At 52.2% G+C, this 17,364-nt stretch overlaps 9 protein-coding genes across 9 annotated transcripts; 5 read left to right on the top strand and 4 right to left on the bottom strand.

Moving 5' to 3' along the window:
* Positions 1-514: 514 nt before the first annotated feature.
* Positions 515-2,857, top strand: An13g01150 (uncharacterized protein; the record flags this gene model as incomplete). The annotated part of the gene is made up of 3 exons (XM_001396217.3): positions 515-1,709; positions 1,757-2,211; positions 2,261-2,857. 3 exons carry the CDS (start codon positions 515-517, stop codon positions 2,855-2,857), a joined length of 2,247 nt encoding a protein of 748 aa, XP_001396254.3.
* Positions 2,858-3,768: 911 nt separating this feature from the next.
* Positions 3,769-5,194, top strand: An13g01140 (uncharacterized protein; the record flags this gene model as incomplete). The annotated part of the gene is made up of 4 exons (XM_059743814.1): positions 3,769-4,541; positions 4,674-4,814; positions 4,845-5,016; positions 5,081-5,194. The coding sequence occupies 4 exons, from the start codon at positions 3,769-3,771 to the stop codon at positions 5,192-5,194; spliced, it is 1,200 nt and encodes a 399-aa protein (XP_059602044.1).
* Positions 5,195-5,250: 56 nt separating this feature from the next.
* Positions 5,251-6,222, bottom strand: An13g01130 (uncharacterized protein; the record flags this gene model as incomplete). Its single annotated transcript, XM_001396215.1, has 2 exons — positions 5,251-6,074; positions 6,162-6,222. The coding sequence occupies 2 exons, from the start codon at positions 6,220-6,222 to the stop codon at positions 5,251-5,253; spliced, it is 885 nt and encodes a 294-aa protein (XP_001396252.1).
* Positions 6,223-6,723: 501 nt separating this feature from the next.
* An13g01120 (uncharacterized protein) lies at positions 6,724-7,844 on the bottom strand (the record flags this gene model as incomplete). Its single annotated transcript, XM_001396214.1, has 2 exons — positions 6,724-6,963; positions 7,014-7,844. 2 exons carry the CDS (start codon positions 7,842-7,844, stop codon positions 6,724-6,726), a joined length of 1,071 nt encoding a protein of 356 aa, XP_001396251.1.
* Positions 7,845-8,573: 729 nt separating this feature from the next.
* An13g01110 (uncharacterized protein) lies at positions 8,574-9,471 on the top strand (the record flags this gene model as incomplete). Its single annotated transcript, XM_001396213.3, has 2 exons — positions 8,574-9,227; positions 9,325-9,471. The coding sequence occupies 2 exons, from the start codon at positions 8,574-8,576 to the stop codon at positions 9,469-9,471; spliced, it is 801 nt and encodes a 266-aa protein (XP_001396250.1).
* Positions 9,472-9,904: 433 nt separating this feature from the next.
* Positions 9,905-10,940, bottom strand: An13g01100 (hypothetical protein; the record flags this gene model as incomplete). Its single annotated transcript, XM_059743813.1, has 6 exons — positions 9,905-10,000; positions 10,160-10,228; positions 10,281-10,334; positions 10,428-10,509; positions 10,633-10,790; positions 10,860-10,940. The coding sequence occupies 6 exons, from the start codon at positions 10,938-10,940 to the stop codon at positions 9,905-9,907; spliced, it is 540 nt and encodes a 179-aa protein (XP_059602043.1).
* Positions 10,941-11,039: 99 nt separating this feature from the next.
* An13g01090 (uncharacterized protein) lies at positions 11,040-13,661 on the top strand (the record flags this gene model as incomplete). Its single annotated transcript, XM_001396211.1, has 1 exon — positions 11,040-13,661. The coding sequence occupies one exon, from the start codon at positions 11,040-11,042 to the stop codon at positions 13,659-13,661; it is 2,622 nt and encodes an 873-aa protein (XP_001396248.1).
* Positions 13,662-14,684: 1,023 nt separating this feature from the next.
* Positions 14,685-15,944, bottom strand: An13g01080 (uncharacterized protein; the record flags this gene model as incomplete). Its single annotated transcript, XM_001396210.3, has 5 exons — positions 14,685-14,920; positions 14,988-15,125; positions 15,189-15,686; positions 15,801-15,835; positions 15,928-15,944. 5 exons carry the CDS (start codon positions 15,942-15,944, stop codon positions 14,685-14,687), a joined length of 924 nt encoding a protein of 307 aa, XP_001396247.1.
* Positions 15,945-16,506: 562 nt separating this feature from the next.
* An13g01070 (40S ribosomal protein eS28) lies at positions 16,507-17,246 on the top strand (the record flags this gene model as incomplete). The annotated part of the gene is made up of 3 exons (XM_001396209.3): positions 16,507-16,567; positions 16,704-16,787; positions 17,185-17,246. The coding sequence occupies 3 exons, from the start codon at positions 16,507-16,509 to the stop codon at positions 17,244-17,246; spliced, it is 207 nt and encodes a 68-aa protein (XP_001396246.1).
* Between the last annotated feature and the right edge of the window lie 118 nt (positions 17,247-17,364).

Genomic DNA, 17,364 nt, shown 5'->3' with positions numbered 1-17,364 from the left:
CCTCTGCTGCTGTCTCATCTGCCTCTTGTCTCGGTTTTTGTCGGGGATCGTTTCATCTCCCCGTCCCCTTCCCCCTTCGGCTCCGGCCCCCAAATGCACTGCTTGCTGCACGATTAACTCCTGAATCCCTTGAGTGCATAGTAAGAGGAGGACCAGAATAATACCAAAATTGAAACAAGAAAAACAGCCTCGCCCCCCTCGACCCTTTCTTAAACCGCCGCCACTTGTTCTGCCGCTTCCAGTACATGCGGCAACCTGCTTGGGGTTCTTCCGTCACACACCTATTAATTAATACCATCCGGAGATCATCCCACCTCTTTACCACCCCCCGTCTTTCGTTCCTGATAACGGCTTTATTTTCTTTGTTCTCAATTCGCGCCACCATCGGACGTGTTTGTATCATCATTCTTTTCGTTCCTGGTTCTCGCAGCGGCTTGAGGTTCATCCGCCCTTGAGGTTCTTCCCTTACTCTGATCTGGGAAGAGTCTCGAACTCTGCAGCTTCTCCCGCCGCAATGACAACCGTTTGTACGACCACCCCGAATTCCCCTCCTGACCTCTCCGGGTCCAAGTCCTCCAAGTCTTCCTCCTTTCGTTCCTCCTCGCAGCACTCGGGCCCCGAAGCCATCTTCACTGATATCTCCAATTTCGAAGAAGTGGACCTCCAGGACGATGTGCATGTCTCCTACGCCAAAGGTGCAACCCCGTACGTCCAAAATGCTGGAATCGCCCGAGCTTCAGCGGCCATTATGCACACCAAATCGGCGGTTGCGACAACCCGCGATCTGACAGCCACGAAAACAAAGACCGCATACCCTGCCGGAAAACAGGTCAATGGCACCTTGGCTCAGCCGGGCCGCGGTCCCAAACACCGCACCGGCAATCAGCGGGATCCAGCCTCCACCAAGCAATCAGCCCTTCAAGTCACGAAGCCTCATCGTTCGCGTTCCACATCCCCACTGCGACCAACATCGAGCTTGAGCTCGTCGCCGTCTACACACAGCCTGTCCCTGAATCCCGTCAATACCCCCACCCTCAACCGAAAGCCATCGTGGCAGCGACCTCGCAAAACCGTGCAAGACTTGGAGGATGAATACCATGACTCCGATGAAGAGTTACCCGAGGATGCGAGTCTCTGGAATGTTCCCATCTCCCCGCGGCCGGTACAGGATCGAGCGCCGTCCCGGGCCTCCAGCCCCAACGGTCGCAGTCCTGGCCCTCGACCCCTGCCGCTGTCGCATTCGGTTTCCGATGTCACCATTCCCCGGTCGCCTTCCGGTTCACGATCCCCCACGACCCGCAACAATCGTTCCAGCTCTGCAGGACCTGAGCGCGGTCAGATCTCGCCCCGCAACCCGCGAGCATACTCGTACAACAATATGATGTCGGATTTGTCGGAAGAGGCCAAGATCATTACGGAAGCCTTGGAATTCCACGCCGATGAGCGCCAGCGCCAGCGGGGAGAGCGCCTGCAAAGCGGGCTCTCCTCTCTCCGGTCGAGCGAGGAGTCCAAGCGTGGGTCCAAAAGCACCATTGAGCTGCCCCCGTTGCAGAAATCCAACATCATGATCGATCCGTTACCTCCCAGCAAGGAGAAGGAGAAGGTCCTGACGCGGACGCGGCCCAGCTGGCTGCCTCCGAAGGATCAGAAGGAGGAGAAGCGGCATTTGAAGGAATACAAGCGGATGATGGCGCAGGCCCGGGAAGCAGGTATGTGACTCGACTCATTGCAATGATCGGTAACTGACAATGATCAGACAAGCGTCGTGCTGCGAAGGCTGCTTCCGCGAAATGCGAAAAGGACAACACTCGCGAGACTCTCCAGCAGATCTGGGACGAGTATGTGTACCCGAACTGGGATAATGTCATTAATGAAACCCGTACGCGGGAGTTATGGTGGCGCGGAGTGCCGCCTCGGATCCGGGGCTCGACCTGGCAGCGTGCTATCGGCAATGAGCTGGCTCTCTCCGAGGAAACATACAAAAAGGCCTTGCAACGCGCCAAGGACGTGCGGGCGCGGCCCGAGGGTGATTCAGGGGAGACCAACAAGCGCATGAGGGATTGGTTCGAGGCGATCGACGCTGATGCGTCCAAGGCATTCCCCGATTTGAACTTGTTTCAGGTCGGCGGTCCGCTGCGCGAGACATTGATCGATGTTTTGCAGGCCTACTCTATGTATCGCAGCGACGTGGGCTATGTCAGTGGCTTGCATGTGAGTTTTCCTTTCGTACTCCTCGACGATTCATGACTAACGATTCTAGACCATCGCTGCCCTGCTTGTCTTGCAATTTCCATCGCCATCGTCGGCGTTCCTTGCCATGGCCAATGCGCTCAATCGGCCGCTCCCTGTTGCTTTTCTTACGTTGGACCGCGGGGCGATCGGTCGTACATATTCACTGGCGTCTGCGACGCTGAAATACAAATTCCCGCGTTTGATGACGCATTTGCACGAGACGCTCCGACTCAGCGACGAAGAGATCTGGGAACCGATGTTCCGGTCTCTGCTGACGAACGGACTGGACTTGGAGCGTCTCAGCCGGGTCTGGGACTGCTGGGTATTCGAAGGTGACCGGATCATGATCCGGGCGGGCGTCGCGATCCTCGGTTGCTTGCAGCCACAGCTGTTTGGGTACACCAAGCCGGACGACCAGAGTCGCAAGGCGGTGCAGGATATTCTCAGCTGGGGACCCCGACAGGGGGGCACTCGGACGCAGGAGCGACACAGTGCCCCGGCCTCCGCGACTGGGTTCGGAGGCGGGCAGATGGCGTCCGGGATGGGCGATTACTGGATGTTGGGCTCGGCGGGTGACGAGGATGGCTTTATGCATGAAGTGCGCGAGGCGGGCAAGGTGCGATGATTGATGATGATACCTCGCAGCCACTATTTAGATAATCATTTCTTCTTCTTCGATGAACATATTACTATGGCAGGGTAATTCGCTGGTCGGTGATTTTGGATGGACTGGGATTCTGTCGTTGCATGGTGTATGATATTGGCAGTATTCGATAGACAGCTATACCCTATAGCTACTAACTATATTTCAGCCTACAGCTTTACAGCTTACCTGGAATGTTATGCACTGCCTGCAGACAGACAGACCAAGTAGACTAGATTATTGGTTCTGGTTCAGTTCAGTTCCGTCCCGCGGTTCAACAAGCCCCATATTTGGTCTGGATGGTGCTGGCGCGGGGTAGTCTAGCTGCAGTAGAGAGAGAAAATCTACAGAATAGGATTGGTGATGGAAATCCCTCACCTGCCCATCGAATAGTACTAGTAGTTGGGACTGGCGGTGACGGTGACTGACCCTTGCTTGATGCTGTGCAGGTAGCAGCTACAGTGCGTTCTGTCTGATAACTTAGCTAACTATTTGTTGGACGACACTACATAGTTTATCAGTCTACGTAAGTGGTGATCACTCACTCTGATCAACTCTCTTACTTCAGTAAGTACTACAACCACGGAGTAAAAGACGTCTGATGATGTCTGAGGTGAGGTGATCCTTCGCGCCGCGAGGGATTAAGTTGGACGTGCTTGGACCATACATTTAGTTTCGTCTGTCAGGAGGTACGACTAACCTCCGCACTCTGACTGATCGACAATTGCCGCATACTTTGTAAGTTTGTTGGTTAGTAGTAGTAGTAGTAGTAGTAGTAGTAGTAGTAGTAGTAGGGGTATATACATGATGGTGCTCCCCTTGTTACATGGTACTACATTGACATCTACTTCCATTTTGCTCTCTACATATTCGATACTAACTAGAGAGGCATCATGCCATCAACAATAGCAATAGCCAAAAATTACTTTTGTTTCAAACTCCCCTTATCAGACTCCTCATTCTCATTATCTTCGGTTCCTTTTCCATGGCTTACACATACACCCAACACGACTACTGCCAATATCCTCCCAGGGACAGACACAGACACAGACAAAGATGCCATTTCCATATCAGAAGAGAGTCCTCTCCTCCCACACCGTCCACAACCCCAAGAACCACAGAATAAACCCCAATCTCTAAAAGAAAAATACGGCACCTGCACCACAATCCTCCACTACGGCACCTCCAGCTCCATCCGTCTCTACACCACCAACACCAACACCCCCAAAAAAGAAAAAAGAAAGAAGAAAGAAGCATACGTCCTCAAAACCCTCCGCCCAACCCCCTCCTCCACCAAACGCACCCTACAATCCACCCTCGAATCCATCCTCTCCTCCACCCTTCATCACCCGCATCTTCTCCAAACAATCGACATTCTTCCCAACTCGAGGGGGGAGACGTGTCTCGTGAGCGAGTACTGCGAGTTAGGGGATTTGGGAACGTATATATGCTCCAAAGCATGGGAAGACATGCTAATAATGAGGGAGAGGGGAAAAGATGCAGTGATGATCGCGGATAGGATCTTCTATCAGATTATGAGCGCACTGGAGTTTCTTCATGAGATGGGAGTCGTGCATGGGGGGGTTTGTGTCGAGAATGTTTTTCTTTCGTGGGATTGTCCTTCCGAGGATGGGAGTGGGAATCATGGGAATGGGATATGTGTCAAGTTGGGGGATCTGGGGGATGCGCGGGTGTTCGATTCAAGGGAGTTTCATGGTCTTCTTGGTCATGTTGGGGAGGATGGTGGTGGTGGTGGGTACTATGCGGCGTGGAAAGAAGATGTTTATCCCCTTGTTAGGGGGTTGTCGATGGGGATACGCAAGTTTGAGGAGTTGGAGGGGATGCAGGGGAGGAGGATGATGAGGAATCCTTATCTTGCGCCGGAGATACTTTCTCCTTGCTCTCTTCGGTCTTCTTCTATTTATTGTCGACAACAGAGGTATACGTGTTCGTCTGGGGAGAAGGGGAGGGGTGACCCCGGGGCTGTGGATATCTGGGCTGCCGGGATCATATACCTTGTTTTGAGGCTGGGGAGGATTCTCTGGCGGAGTGCGAGTGAGGATGAGGATGGAAGGTATGCGGAGTATCTTGCAGGGAGGAAGAGAAGAGAGGGATATAGTGCTATTGAGGGGTTGGGGGAGGTGAGTCTTTTCTCTGGTTTCTTATTCTTGTTGTTTGATCCTTTGGTGCTAATTGGAGTGACAGGCACAATGTAAGAACGTGGTATACGCAATGCTGAACCCAGATGCAAATCGACGGATCAAAGCATCTGAAGTCATGAGATCAGAATGGATGTACAACCTCGATTTACATCAATAACATTACACATTCCATCATACATAAGTTAAACCATACTCAACCCTAAATTAAAGAAACTAGACAGTCCCAGCAGCCAAAACATACCCCCCATCGACAACCACCGTCTGCCCATTCAAATACTGATTCGTACTAACAAACAGCACCGCACTCGCCATATCCTCATCCTTGCCTGGTCTCGCAGCCGGCACCTTGCCCTCATATTTCTCCTTGGGTATGTGACTCTTCTGCGTCTCATCACTCTCCCCGGCCGTCATTTCACTCGGGAACACTCCAGGAGCAATATTGTTCACCCGAATCCTCAACCCACTATCAGCAACCTCATGCGCCAACATCTTCGTCAAATGAATCGCCGCCGCCTTGCTAGCGTTATACGCGAAATGATGTTGCGACACCTTCACAATTCCCGAGATACTGGTGATGTTCACAACAGTACTGCTCCATCCTTTTTCTCTCTCCGAGCCCTTCTGCAATAGAGGCAGGAAAGCAGTGGTGGTGAAGTACAGCTGCATTACATTCGTCCTGTAGGTATCTTCCCATTCGCTCATGGGCGTGGCTTCGTCGAAGAGGGTCTTCTTGAGGTCCTGCGCCTCGCTGGGCTCGGTGTTGTCGGTGCTGCTGCTTATTCCCGCGTTGTTGATCAGGATTGAGAGGTGGGATTCCCGGGATTCGATCTCTTTAACTAGCTTGGTAATCGATTCTTTGGAGGTGATGTCGGAGACTATGGGGATGATTTCGCCGCTTATGTTCTTGTTGTAGAGGCTGGCTACGCGGTCGAGTTTCTCTTGCGTTCGCCCGGTTATGTACACTTTGGCGCCGTTGGTTGCGAGCGCTTGCGTCGCCATTAGACCGATGCCAGAGCCGCCGCCGGTGATTAGGGCCACTGTTGTTTGTTAGTTCCATTTGCTGGTAGGTAGAGGAGTAGGATATACTATGTTTTGAGTGTTTTGGGGGAGGAGTGGGGGGGTACCTTTGCCCTTCACGCCGAAGAGGTTCTCCAGCTTAAAGTGTTCGTTGCTTGCAGAGGCCATTTTGTGCAGATCGGATTGGGTTCTGGTGGTTGTGTGAGAGAACTGGTGTTTCTGAGTTGTAGAGTATAGTGGTGTAGAGCTGAGGTATGTGCCCGTGTTATATATAGTCGGACGGATACTACTAGTAGTATTGTAGCGGATTGCGTGGGTAGGACGTAGCAGAGATGCACGGAGGAGTTGGCGCTGCAACATGGTGAAATTGGTGTCTAGTTTAGGGTTGAATCCGGTTTATATGGTGCCATTGGTGCTGTGGCACGGCCATTACACAGTCGAGTCCCTGGTGGTGGTGGTGATGATGGTGGTGGATCAGTATGACGTGAGTTGAGTATGAAGTAATGGTGGTTCAGCCATGGTTGCAGCCGCAGTGGTCATTATGAGTTAACAGTCAACAACAGTCCATTTCGTAGACTCGAACTAGGCTATTTGGATCTTGAATTATCATTGAAGTGTTTACTAATATTGTTGTATACTGTTCAAAAATGCTACAAAGTATGTTGGTGGTTACAACTTGGCCTTGATTCCCTCCTCTGCCGGCACCACCTCCACCATCATCTTGCCCGTATTCACTCCCTTATACAAATCTACCAGACTTTGCGGCGCCGACTCCAACCCCCCTTTGACAATGTGCTCCTTGCGCTTGATCTTGCCCTGCGTTAACCACTTGGCCAAATCCTGCAACGCATCCGGGTACTGCTTCGCGTAGTCGAACACGATGTAGCCCTGCATTTTGACTCGTTGCGACTGCTTCTGTCAGCATATTTCCCACGCAAATATGGCATAGAGATACTCACAATAACCTGCATGATATTTGCCGGCCCCTTCGGCTTCGCAACATTATACTGGCTAATCGCACCACAAATGACAAACCTGGCAAACTGCGCCGCCCGCCCCAAACACGCATCCAGAATCTCCCCGCCCACATTATCAAAGTAAACATCGATATACTCCGGCGTCGCCTCCTTGAGCTGCTTCTTCCAATCCTCATCCTTATAATTGATCGCCACATCAAATCCCAACTCCCGACACAAGAACTCACACTTGTCCTTACTTCCCGCAATCCCAATCACCCTCTTTGCTCCTTGAATCTTCGCAATCTGGCCCGCCACCATCCCCGTTGCTCCCGCTGCCCCAGACACCACCACCGTATCTCCTGCCTTCGGCTTGCCCACATCCATCATGCCGAAGTACGCCGTCAGGCCAGTCATGCCCAGCACGGACATCGCGTCCGTGGGCTTGCAGCCCGCAGGCACGGAGATCTTTTGCGCCTCTTTGGCGCCCAGGAATGCGTATTCCTGCCATCCCGAGTAGGCAATCACCCAGTCACCAACTTTGTATTGAGATTTCAGGCTGCTGCCCACGGAGAGGACCTGGGCGATGCTTTGGCCACGCATGATACTGCCGATTTTAACGGGCGCGATGTACGACCGTTTGGCTGTAAGCCATTGGCGCATGGCGGGCTCAAGGGCCAGGTAGTGGATGCGTACGAGGACTTTGTCGTCGGGGACATTGTCTTTGGAGGCGATCGTGGTGCTCTTGAGGTTGAAGGTGCCCGTCGTCACGGATGGGTCGATGGCTGCCGTTGGGGCCTTGACGTAGATGAGTTGGCGGTTTGTGATGGTCATTTTGAAGGCTAATCTGATAAATTATCTATACAGAAAGTGAATGAAGAAAGTATAGTGAATGAATGAATGAGAATGGGGGCTGGAGAAGCCCATCTTTTCGGCATTGACCCTGAGGCGTTCTGAACCTCGGCTCATCCGCAATCCACACTAGGCCGTCGCTCTGTTTGTAGTAACTCCTCCGGTGTCCCCGCGGCTGAGCACTCTGGTCGGGTTGGTCCCTTGAAGGGGTTCGGCTCGGAGTTATTGTGTCTTCTTTTTGATTAGTCGGTCTGTCCTTTGTTGCTGGCCATTACTTCTGCAAGTTATGGCTGCGTAGGCTATGACTGGTATAGCTTTGTTTTCTGCATCCCGCACATTTTTTTGGCTTCATGACATCATTGTGTTTTACAGTCTTATCGATAAGGAACCACGTGACCATATACTGGTTGACATTGAAGATGGATAGTATCATCAGCATGTCTTATCCCCAATCACTGGGTTCACTGTGGCTGGTTTCATCTGCTTAGACTTACTGCAACAATATTCAAGGCCAACAATGGCAGTGATGGTCGCGTCTCAACCATGGCTACGTCTAGTCTGACGTCACAGGCTGATCGATGATGTCGAAGGCTCCAGACACTCGGCCTCGCCTCCTTATATAAGATGAAGACATAAGACGGTGGGGAATGGATACTACCTTAACAGCATCATATCCACATATCAGAACTTACTTATTGACACTCTATCACCATGAGCAGTACTCAGCCTCCATACTATTCTTCCACCTTTGGTGAACCCAACCAGAACCCCAGCGCAACCACTGCAACAGGGACCCAAGTTGGCAGCGGCATCACCAGCACCGGTCAAGCAAATACCGGCCCTGCGCGCACCACTGCAGGACCGCATCAATCTGATCTAGCCAACAAGGCCGATCCCCGCGTCGATAGCGATCTGAACAACCGCGCTCAGTACGCCCCGGGTGCGACAACCACCGGCAACGTACATCCCCAGGCTACCCAGAACGTATCGAACCCTCAAAGCTCCACAGCGGGCCCTCACAAGTCCTCCCTTCTCAATAAACTGGACCCCCGTGTCAACAGCAAGACCGGCGAAATGTCTTCGAAGTCGACGAACGCAACTGGCTCTGGGGCCATGCGTGAACCTACCGATACCACCGGCGGAGCCGCTTACCAGCAACCGAACCAAGCTGCTACCGCTGCTGGAGGCGCTGCTTCAAGCGCAGCTGGCTACAATACCGCCCCAGTCTCCGGGTCGCAAACCACCAGCGGAGTAGGATACCAACCGACGCAATCATCCGGTAGCACATACGGCACCCAGTCCAAGTCGGCCCAGGCAGGGGAATCTGTCGGCAGCGGTGTGAAGTCGGCCGCAGCAGGAATCCATGTAAGTCCCAACAAGCAGTCTAGTCTAGCCAGGCACTCTTCCGTAGTGGCCGCGGGCTATCCGACACTAAGGAGCGGCTGATGCTGACCTGAAACAGGGAGCGGGGGAGTCATTGCGAGGCGGGCTTAACGCGGCGGTCGACAAGGCCTTTGGGCACGAAGAAGGGGCCGCCAAAAACTCGGCCATTGCTCGAGGAGGTGAGCAGGAGATTCAATCGGGGAATTTCAACAGAACCCAGCGGTGATTTTGAACGCTATGGGAATGAACCCCGCCTTTTTCTGATAATGAGATACGAATACGCGATCTGCTAGTGCTTGTATTAGTGTGAATTCATGAATATGATGTGTACCATGACGCGGATTTCCTTTGTTGCGCAGAGGGCGGCTGGACCTGGAGACGGCTCTAAATTAGCACGTAGCAATTGGAGTTGGATGAGTGGACGGATGCCAATTAGCGTCGGGATAGCCACATTCCGGCGTGCTGGCATGCGGAGACTTGAGAGAACAATTGTGCCAATCTTCATTGTTAGTGAGATTCGAGCGATGGACAGGTCGCAGGCCAATTATATTAGAAAGTAAGCAACACAGTCAAGATTACTTTCTGACTATACGAAGTAGATAGATAACTAGTGAGTGCACAAGTTGTGTGTTGTGGTGTGGCACTGAGTCCGCTGGCTGTCAGCTGATTGGCGCCTGAGGTGCTCCATCTTCATCTTCATCTTGATTCCCCCTCAAATCATCTTGCTTCTCTCTCATTTGCTCTGTTGCTTTCGGCTGCCCGCCAACCGAGCCAAACTATGACGATATGCATCTACTTTTACTGTATTAGATGATGTGATGTGATGGTTATGCTATGGCCTGGGACATGATCTCATCGCAACTGCCAATGGACTGATTGTGTGCATGCAGTATGGAACTCGAGATTGAACCAACCCATGGACCGTGTGGCTCTTCACGGATGGCCTCCGATGCCTCTCCACCCAATCTCTTGTTGAATCTCCCCTTCGTGAACCAACTCCAGCGCACCCAATCCTCTGGTGAAGCCCAAGCTGACCTCAGCTCCGCTCCGGAACAGCAAATCCTCCTGGTGATCAGCCACTGACTTAACCTCCAGCCAAGCATCCCACTAACGCTCAGCTATGTTGAACTATCCGGCACTATCCATGGTCGGATCCCAAGAATAATCCCGTCGCGCGAGTACAGCCTTCCTGCTCCATTGCTTGAAAGCTGGAAAATAATCGTCGCGACTGACTACAGGAAGCTTCTTCCGGAACGCCCGGAGGCTGTGCGGTGGAACCTCTCTTTCTCTGACTTTTTTTGGCCCTCTTGCTTAGTTTTTCTATTTTTCTCCTCCCCTGCTCGTCATGGTTTATCTCTTTTGCTTTTCTCCCTTCCTTCGATGGTACCTGTCCACTTCTTCCTCTCGTCCATCCATCCATTTATGATTAAATAATCTTGTGTTCCGTCCCACGCTCTCTCGCGTCCCCGTTATTGCTATGGTCTCCATGCGCTTGATTTGCTGATCGCCTCCAGCACGCTCCAGTCTCGCCCCTATGGAGCCACCCTAACGCGAATACGAATGCTCCATCATAGACATTCAAACCGTTAGTTTAGTGCGCTATCCCATAGTAACCCATCCATCTATCCACTCTGACATGTGATGGATCCTAATCGAACTGCCCTCTTTAGTCTGTCTCAGCCTTTCTCTTTCCATCTATTCTTATCTTCCCTCATCACTCCATTTTTAAACCATCTTCTCTGCATGGGTCATACATAATCTCAGCTCTTTCTCCCCTCTCCGCCCACCTTAGCCATGGCGCTTCCTGCACATCCAGCGGGGACCAATGGTCAGGTCCCCGTCATTGCACACACCTCGCCAGCTGCACAACACTCGCCCACCTTCACCGTCAATTCGAGTTCCGACAGTGAGGATCCAAATTTTCCGGACGCCGTCCGCGAAGATGAGGCCAATGAAGTGGTCGGGGTTAGCATGAGTCGCGCCCAGAGCCGTATGAAGGCGCGCCTCACGCCTGCGGAAGAGAAAAGCCGAATGATGGAACGGCAGAGCAGCTACTTCGACACAATCCCGGATATGCCGGAACCGGAGGGTCTTTTTGCATCTGAAATTACCGACGAACCAGAGGCTTTGCCTGAGGAACCGGCTGCTAAGCCGGGTGATGCTCAAGCCTCCTCAGCGGACTTGGCGGCGCCACAGCGTGACAGCGCCCGGGGTTCCAAAGACGGGCAGCGAACCAGCTTCACCCGTTCGATCTTGAAATCCGGGTTACCCCTTCGACCTAGGGCATGGTCCGGCGACTCCTTGACCAATATACGCCTGAAGAAGTTCCTGCCAGATCTGTTGACTAAACGGTCATCGCTCTCCTTCCGACCCGGCTCGCCATTCCATGTCCGGGCTCGCAGTCAAACCCTGAAACCGGCGTCAAAGCTGGCACTAGAACAAGAAAAGGAGGAATCCACGCTGCAGTCCCGGCGCAAGTCGTTCTCCGACCCGGAGTCCAGAGATAGCCCCGAGGAGCAAGTATCTGAACTCGATCCTCTCGGGGGCGCCACGACCGCTAGACACTCGTATGCGCGGAGACCCAGTACAACAGGCCCTCCTTCCCTCCTACGGAGATCGTCTTCAGACCAATCTCTATACTTGAGAGCCTCATCAACCGCATCTTCTCTCGAGCAGCGTCCCCGTTACGAGCACATCCATTCGCAGGTCAACAGCCGATTCAAGGCGATTAAAGACAGCCTCCAGGACTCCAGCAGCCGGCTGCTTAGTATGCCCACACTGCACTTGCAAGACCTCCGAAGTGATTGGGGCTATAAGCCATTTCTGTCCGATGTAACTAATCGCAGGGGTCACACCTACGCCACGCCAGAGCGGCCACACTCTGCTCGGGAGATGCCGGGTGATGATTCGTTACCACCTCGGGCCCGTTCTCCGCGGACTAGTATCAGTGCACAGTACCCCAATCTGACTGAGGCCATGGCGGAAATGACCGGTGATGTTGTTATTCTCGGAGGCTATCGAGGCTCAGTCTTGCGGTCCGCCAAACCGCCGCAGCGTCAACTGTGGGTTCCGATGAAAGTCGGTCTGAATCTTCGCAAGGTGGATCTGGAGGTTGGCCTAAATCCGGAAGACGAGGAGCGCATGGAAGAGACCATCATCCCGTCCGGCGTGTTGTCTCATGTTGGCCCAGTCGACATTTGCCGCCGCTTGATGAAGCGCCTTCAAAAGTGCCCAAACGCCGTTAACGGGGATCTCCGAGTCCACGATTATGGTTACGACTGGCGATTGAGTCCGCATTTACTTGCTAAGCGACTAGTCAAGTTTCTAGAAGGCTTGCCCTGTAACTCCCCAGACACCCCTCGCGAAAAGCGCGGAGCCTATGTCATCGCCCACAGTTTGGGCGGCCTCATCACACGACATGCCGTTAATCAGCGGCCGGATCTCTTTGCAGGAGTCCTCTATGCAGGCGTCCCGCAGCACTGTGTCAACATCTTAGGCCCTCTCCGTAATGGGGATGATGTGCTGCTTAGTTCCCGCGTCCTTACTGCTCAGGTGAACTTCACCTTCCGTACCAGCTTTGCCCTGCTTCCAGAGGACGGACACTGTTTTATCAACAAGCGGACGAAGGAAGAGTACCGTGTGGATTTCTTTTCTGCCCAGGCGTGGGACGACTACCGGCTCTCTCCTTGTATCAATCCGGCCCTTCCACTTGGAAACAACAGAGGCTTCAAGGACAACCTGCCTCTTCTCGGAAAGCGCATCTCCACCGTCCTAGGCAGTAAGGATAGTCTATCCTCGTCGGATGATGCCAATGGCGACCAGGCATCACATAATCACACCCAGCACCCTTACGAAACAGCAAATCCTTCCAGTGAGACCACCGGCAAATCTGCGCCGGTCGCTCCCCCGAACCTGGAGAGCGCGGTAGGACCAACCCCCAACTTCAAGGGTTCAGCCAACACTAAGGCTACCACAACTACGACCATACCCCGTGCGACAGCCGTGACTTATCTGGAGCGTACTCTAGCAGAGGTCCTTCGGTTCAAACAAGAGCTTGCATTCAACTCCTCATATCAGTCTCAAAACCAATACCCACCCTTTGCCGTGCTATACGGCAAGTCCGTACCCACCGTCTACGGAGCTCGCGTCGAATCGCGCGAGCGTATCCCATACCAAGACGCCTACGACGATCTGGCTTTCGCAGCCGGTGACGGCGTCTGTCTTGCCTCCGCGGCCATGCTGCCGCCGGGATACCGGATCATCAAGGGTGGTCTGGTAAAGAGCGATCGTGGACACGTCGGGCTTCTCGGCGACCTGGAAGGCGTGGGTCAATGTCTTCTGGCGTTAGTCAGAGGCCGACAAGAGGGTGTTGGACTGGGCGGTTCTTCCCAGCAACAGTCGTCTTCGTCATCATGATTTATCATCATCATTATTATCCTCATACCTCTCACTCTCTCTCCCCTCCCGACAAGACAAACACATGCATGCATACATATCGTCATTGTTATTACCGCCTATGCATACTAGAAACGATACCCCTATCATAAATATTGTTCGCACTGCATCCTGTTTATGACGACTATGAATGAATAATGAATGACTATTCATATGGTATATACAGTGTATTGATACTTTGATTGGTTGTGAAGCTGAAACGGCATCCACATCCATACATACGAGCGTCTCCGCCTTTGTGATCTGCGGGACTACTACTACTCATCACCACATGCATACAATGTTCATGGCTAGAATTGGTGTGTAAAATATATCATCTACAATCCAAAGAGTTGGTTTAGGCATTATTTTGGGCTGTTTTACGCTTTAGAAACAATAATCCTTCCAATTTCGCCCTCTTCCAGTACAATGGTACTAGTACTAGTAATATATATATATCTACCATCTACAGGTATGGTATCATGAGAACAGGCCCTTAGAATGAAACTGAGTACTAGTAACTGAAATTATATTCAGCGCATATAGACAGTGACTCAACTAATTTAACATCTTAATACTACACTACTAGTACTAGGCTAGTCAATCCTTTAGCAACTGAGGATATGGGTCCTCGGGTTCCTGCAGAAATGAATGTGCGGGGTCCTGTTTTATCTGATAGGTTCTGTTTTTCTTTTTCCTTGATATCCTGTTTTTTTCTCTCTTTTCTTTCGGCTACCATCCAATTCTGAGGTCATCCACTACCAACCCTTTCATTAGATCATATCAATGAATATATTTCCACACTGATTAGTACTTTTGGAAAGAGATACCGTACTCTGATCATTGAACCGTATCTCATGGACTCGATTATACCCGTCTAACCATCTAGAATGCCGATAATATTTGATCACAAGAAATATAATGAGAAAGAAAGGAAGAAGCGCGCCCTATACATGAAGAGAAGAAAAAGGAAAACTGCAAGATAACGAGGCTTTACTTTCACACTTAACCCGTTCTCGAGTTGGCGATGTTCAGGACCAGAATATCCGTTGCGCCAACCTTGGTCAGGTCGTCCATGACCGTCGCGATCTTCTTCTTCTCGACCATCGAGCTGACGGCCACCCAGCCGTCTTCTTCCAGGGCGGTCACCGTGGGTGCGCGCTTGCCGGGGGTGATCTTGGAGGCGGTGGCCAACTCTCCGCGGGGGATGTTGTACTGGCACAGGACGTATTTTTGGGCAGCTGCAGAGAAGAGAGACGAATTAACCGAACTGATCGGATGATATGGAAGGCAAAAACAGGAACTTACTGATGACACCGCGGATACGGGAAGCAATCAGGTCAACCAGAGGGTTCTGGGTCTTCTTGGACTTGACCAGGACGGAGATGGTCTCGACGACGGTGTCGATGGCCTTGAGACCAGCGGCCTTCATGGTCTCACCGGACTCTATGGACTCGGTTAGACGCTAAATGGCCTAGTAATGCTGCGAATGAGGAACTTTAAGCTTACCAACAAGGTCAACGATGCCGTCAGCAACGCCCAGAGCGCAAGCAGCCTCAACACTGCCGCCGACGTACTTGATCTTCGTGCTGAGCTCGCTCTTGTCAGCCTCGCTCTTGCCCTCGAGCTTGGCAAAGAACTGCTCAGTGAGAGCAGTGAAGCTGGTGACAATGTTGCGGCCAATCAGCTGCTTGGCCTCAGTGATGTCGCCCTTCTCCGGAACCTGCACCTGGAGCTTGCAGGCGCCGAAGCCGAGGTCCATGACCTCCTCCACGTTCGAGACTTCGCCGCGGGGCAGCAGCGCATCGTGCTCGGCAATCTGGTCGCGTCCGGTGATACCAAGATCAACACGGCCTTCACCGACAAAGGTGGGGATATCTGCGGCGGGAAGGAAGATGAGGGCGATAGGAAGGTTCTTGACCAGGGCGATGTCCAGGCGGGTTTCGCGACGGAACTGGATGTCGCAGCCGGCCAGGAGGTCCAGCGTAGCTTGTTGAAGACGGCCCTCTGTTCATGGCAAGGCAGGCGTTAGTCCGGTGCTTGGTTTAGGGGCCATTGGTGGGTTGGACAATTTGGGGGGTGCTTTGCGGTCAGGAAGAGTGAGTCATGGCGGGAACTTGCTTTTGGGGACAGCGAAGAGCAGTCTTCCTTCGAGGCTGTAAGGGAAAATGTCAGTCAATATATACAAATGGTGACGAGCATGTGGTGATCGTGGGGTTCAATGCTTGCTACGGGGCAATTGACTCACTGGTTGACGAGATCCATTCTGACGATCAACGGCGCGGGGTAAACCGGCAAGGAAATTGGAGACGACAAGTGAAGAAAAAGAAGAGCAATTGAAGGATTAGGAGATAAATCCAAGATCTAAGAGACTATCGAATATCCTAAAACAGGGTATTGCGAACAGAAATAAAGAGTTAAACAGAGGTAAGAGAGAGTAAGAGGGGGGAATAAGCAGCGTAGAGGAAGAGGAAGAAGATGCCGCAGAAAAGAGTCTGAAATCCCCGTCATCGGAGGGGCCCGAATTTCTTACCTCAGGCCAGCCAAGGTCAGGGTTATTCTTTGCCTGACACTTCTGCCTAGTATTTCAGGCTAGAATGGATAGATTACCTCATCATCAGCCTGACATTCCAGGCTTTAGTGAGTGCCTGACGGCTCAGGCCACATTAGCCCTGAGCCCTCGCCTTTAGCCCAAAACAGAAACCCAACCCACACAAGCCGCAAATCCCTCGATTTTCACGAACGGCTTCAACTTCTGCCAACCCCCCCAAAACGCCATCTTCACGCATCCCGTCAGTCCTTCGCTGTCGTCAAGCCCAACTCCAAGATGGATTCCGCCAAGCAGCCCGCTAAGCTCGTCAAGGTCACCCGTGTCCTCGGCCGTACCGGTACGTCGTGAATATCTCAATTTTCCGAATTTCGATGCCTTTCGCCTGGATATATACAATTGCGGTGTTTCCGCAACGGCGTGGAGATGGTACCTTTTGCTTGAGAGCAGATTCTAACAGGCATTTTACTTTATAGGATCCCGTGGTGGTGTCACCCAGGTCCGCGTCGAGTTCATGGACGATACCTCCCGCAGCATCATCCGTAACGTCAAGGGCCCAGGTATGCGATTTCTCCGTTGAATACAGTTGATGATCTATATTTTCTACGGCTATGGTGGTGGCGCTGGTTGGACCGAATCGAATTATTTCCCCTCGAAGAGAAAATCCCGCGAGAAGAATGGCAAAGAATGAGAATGTGCGCACGCATCGGAAATCGACAACATCCACGATTCTATAAGCGAAAAGGACGAATCTCCCAAACCCAACACGACGCACGCAGGAATCGAAGAGAAGGAATAAGGAAACCAAGCAGTATCGCGGGTTATTTTTCATCTCCACGGGGAAATATCGCATTCAGTCCAGCCAGCCAGCCAACCAACCAGTCGCTCCGTCATGTCCAAACCAAACCCATATATCGCACACATCAAGCTAACTAAACTCCTCTTCGTCGCAAACAGTCAAGGTCGACGACATCCTCTGCCTGCTCGAGTCCGAACGCGAGGCCCGCCGTCTCCGTTAATTTCCTTTACCAACTCCGAGTTTTCGTCAACATCTTTTTCCCTCTCGAGGCTATGTACCCTTGCTTGCGTTGGAAATGATTCTGGGAGGTCGGGAAGGCAAAAAAGAACTATCTTATC

This window comes from Aspergillus niger, assembly GCF_000002855.4.
Source record: "Aspergillus niger supercontig An13".
Taxonomy (NCBI): domain Eukaryota; kingdom Fungi; phylum Ascomycota; class Eurotiomycetes; order Eurotiales; family Aspergillaceae; genus Aspergillus; species Aspergillus niger.
Note: the sequence above shows the minus strand (reverse complement) of the source record. Positions and strands in the feature narration are given on the sequence as shown.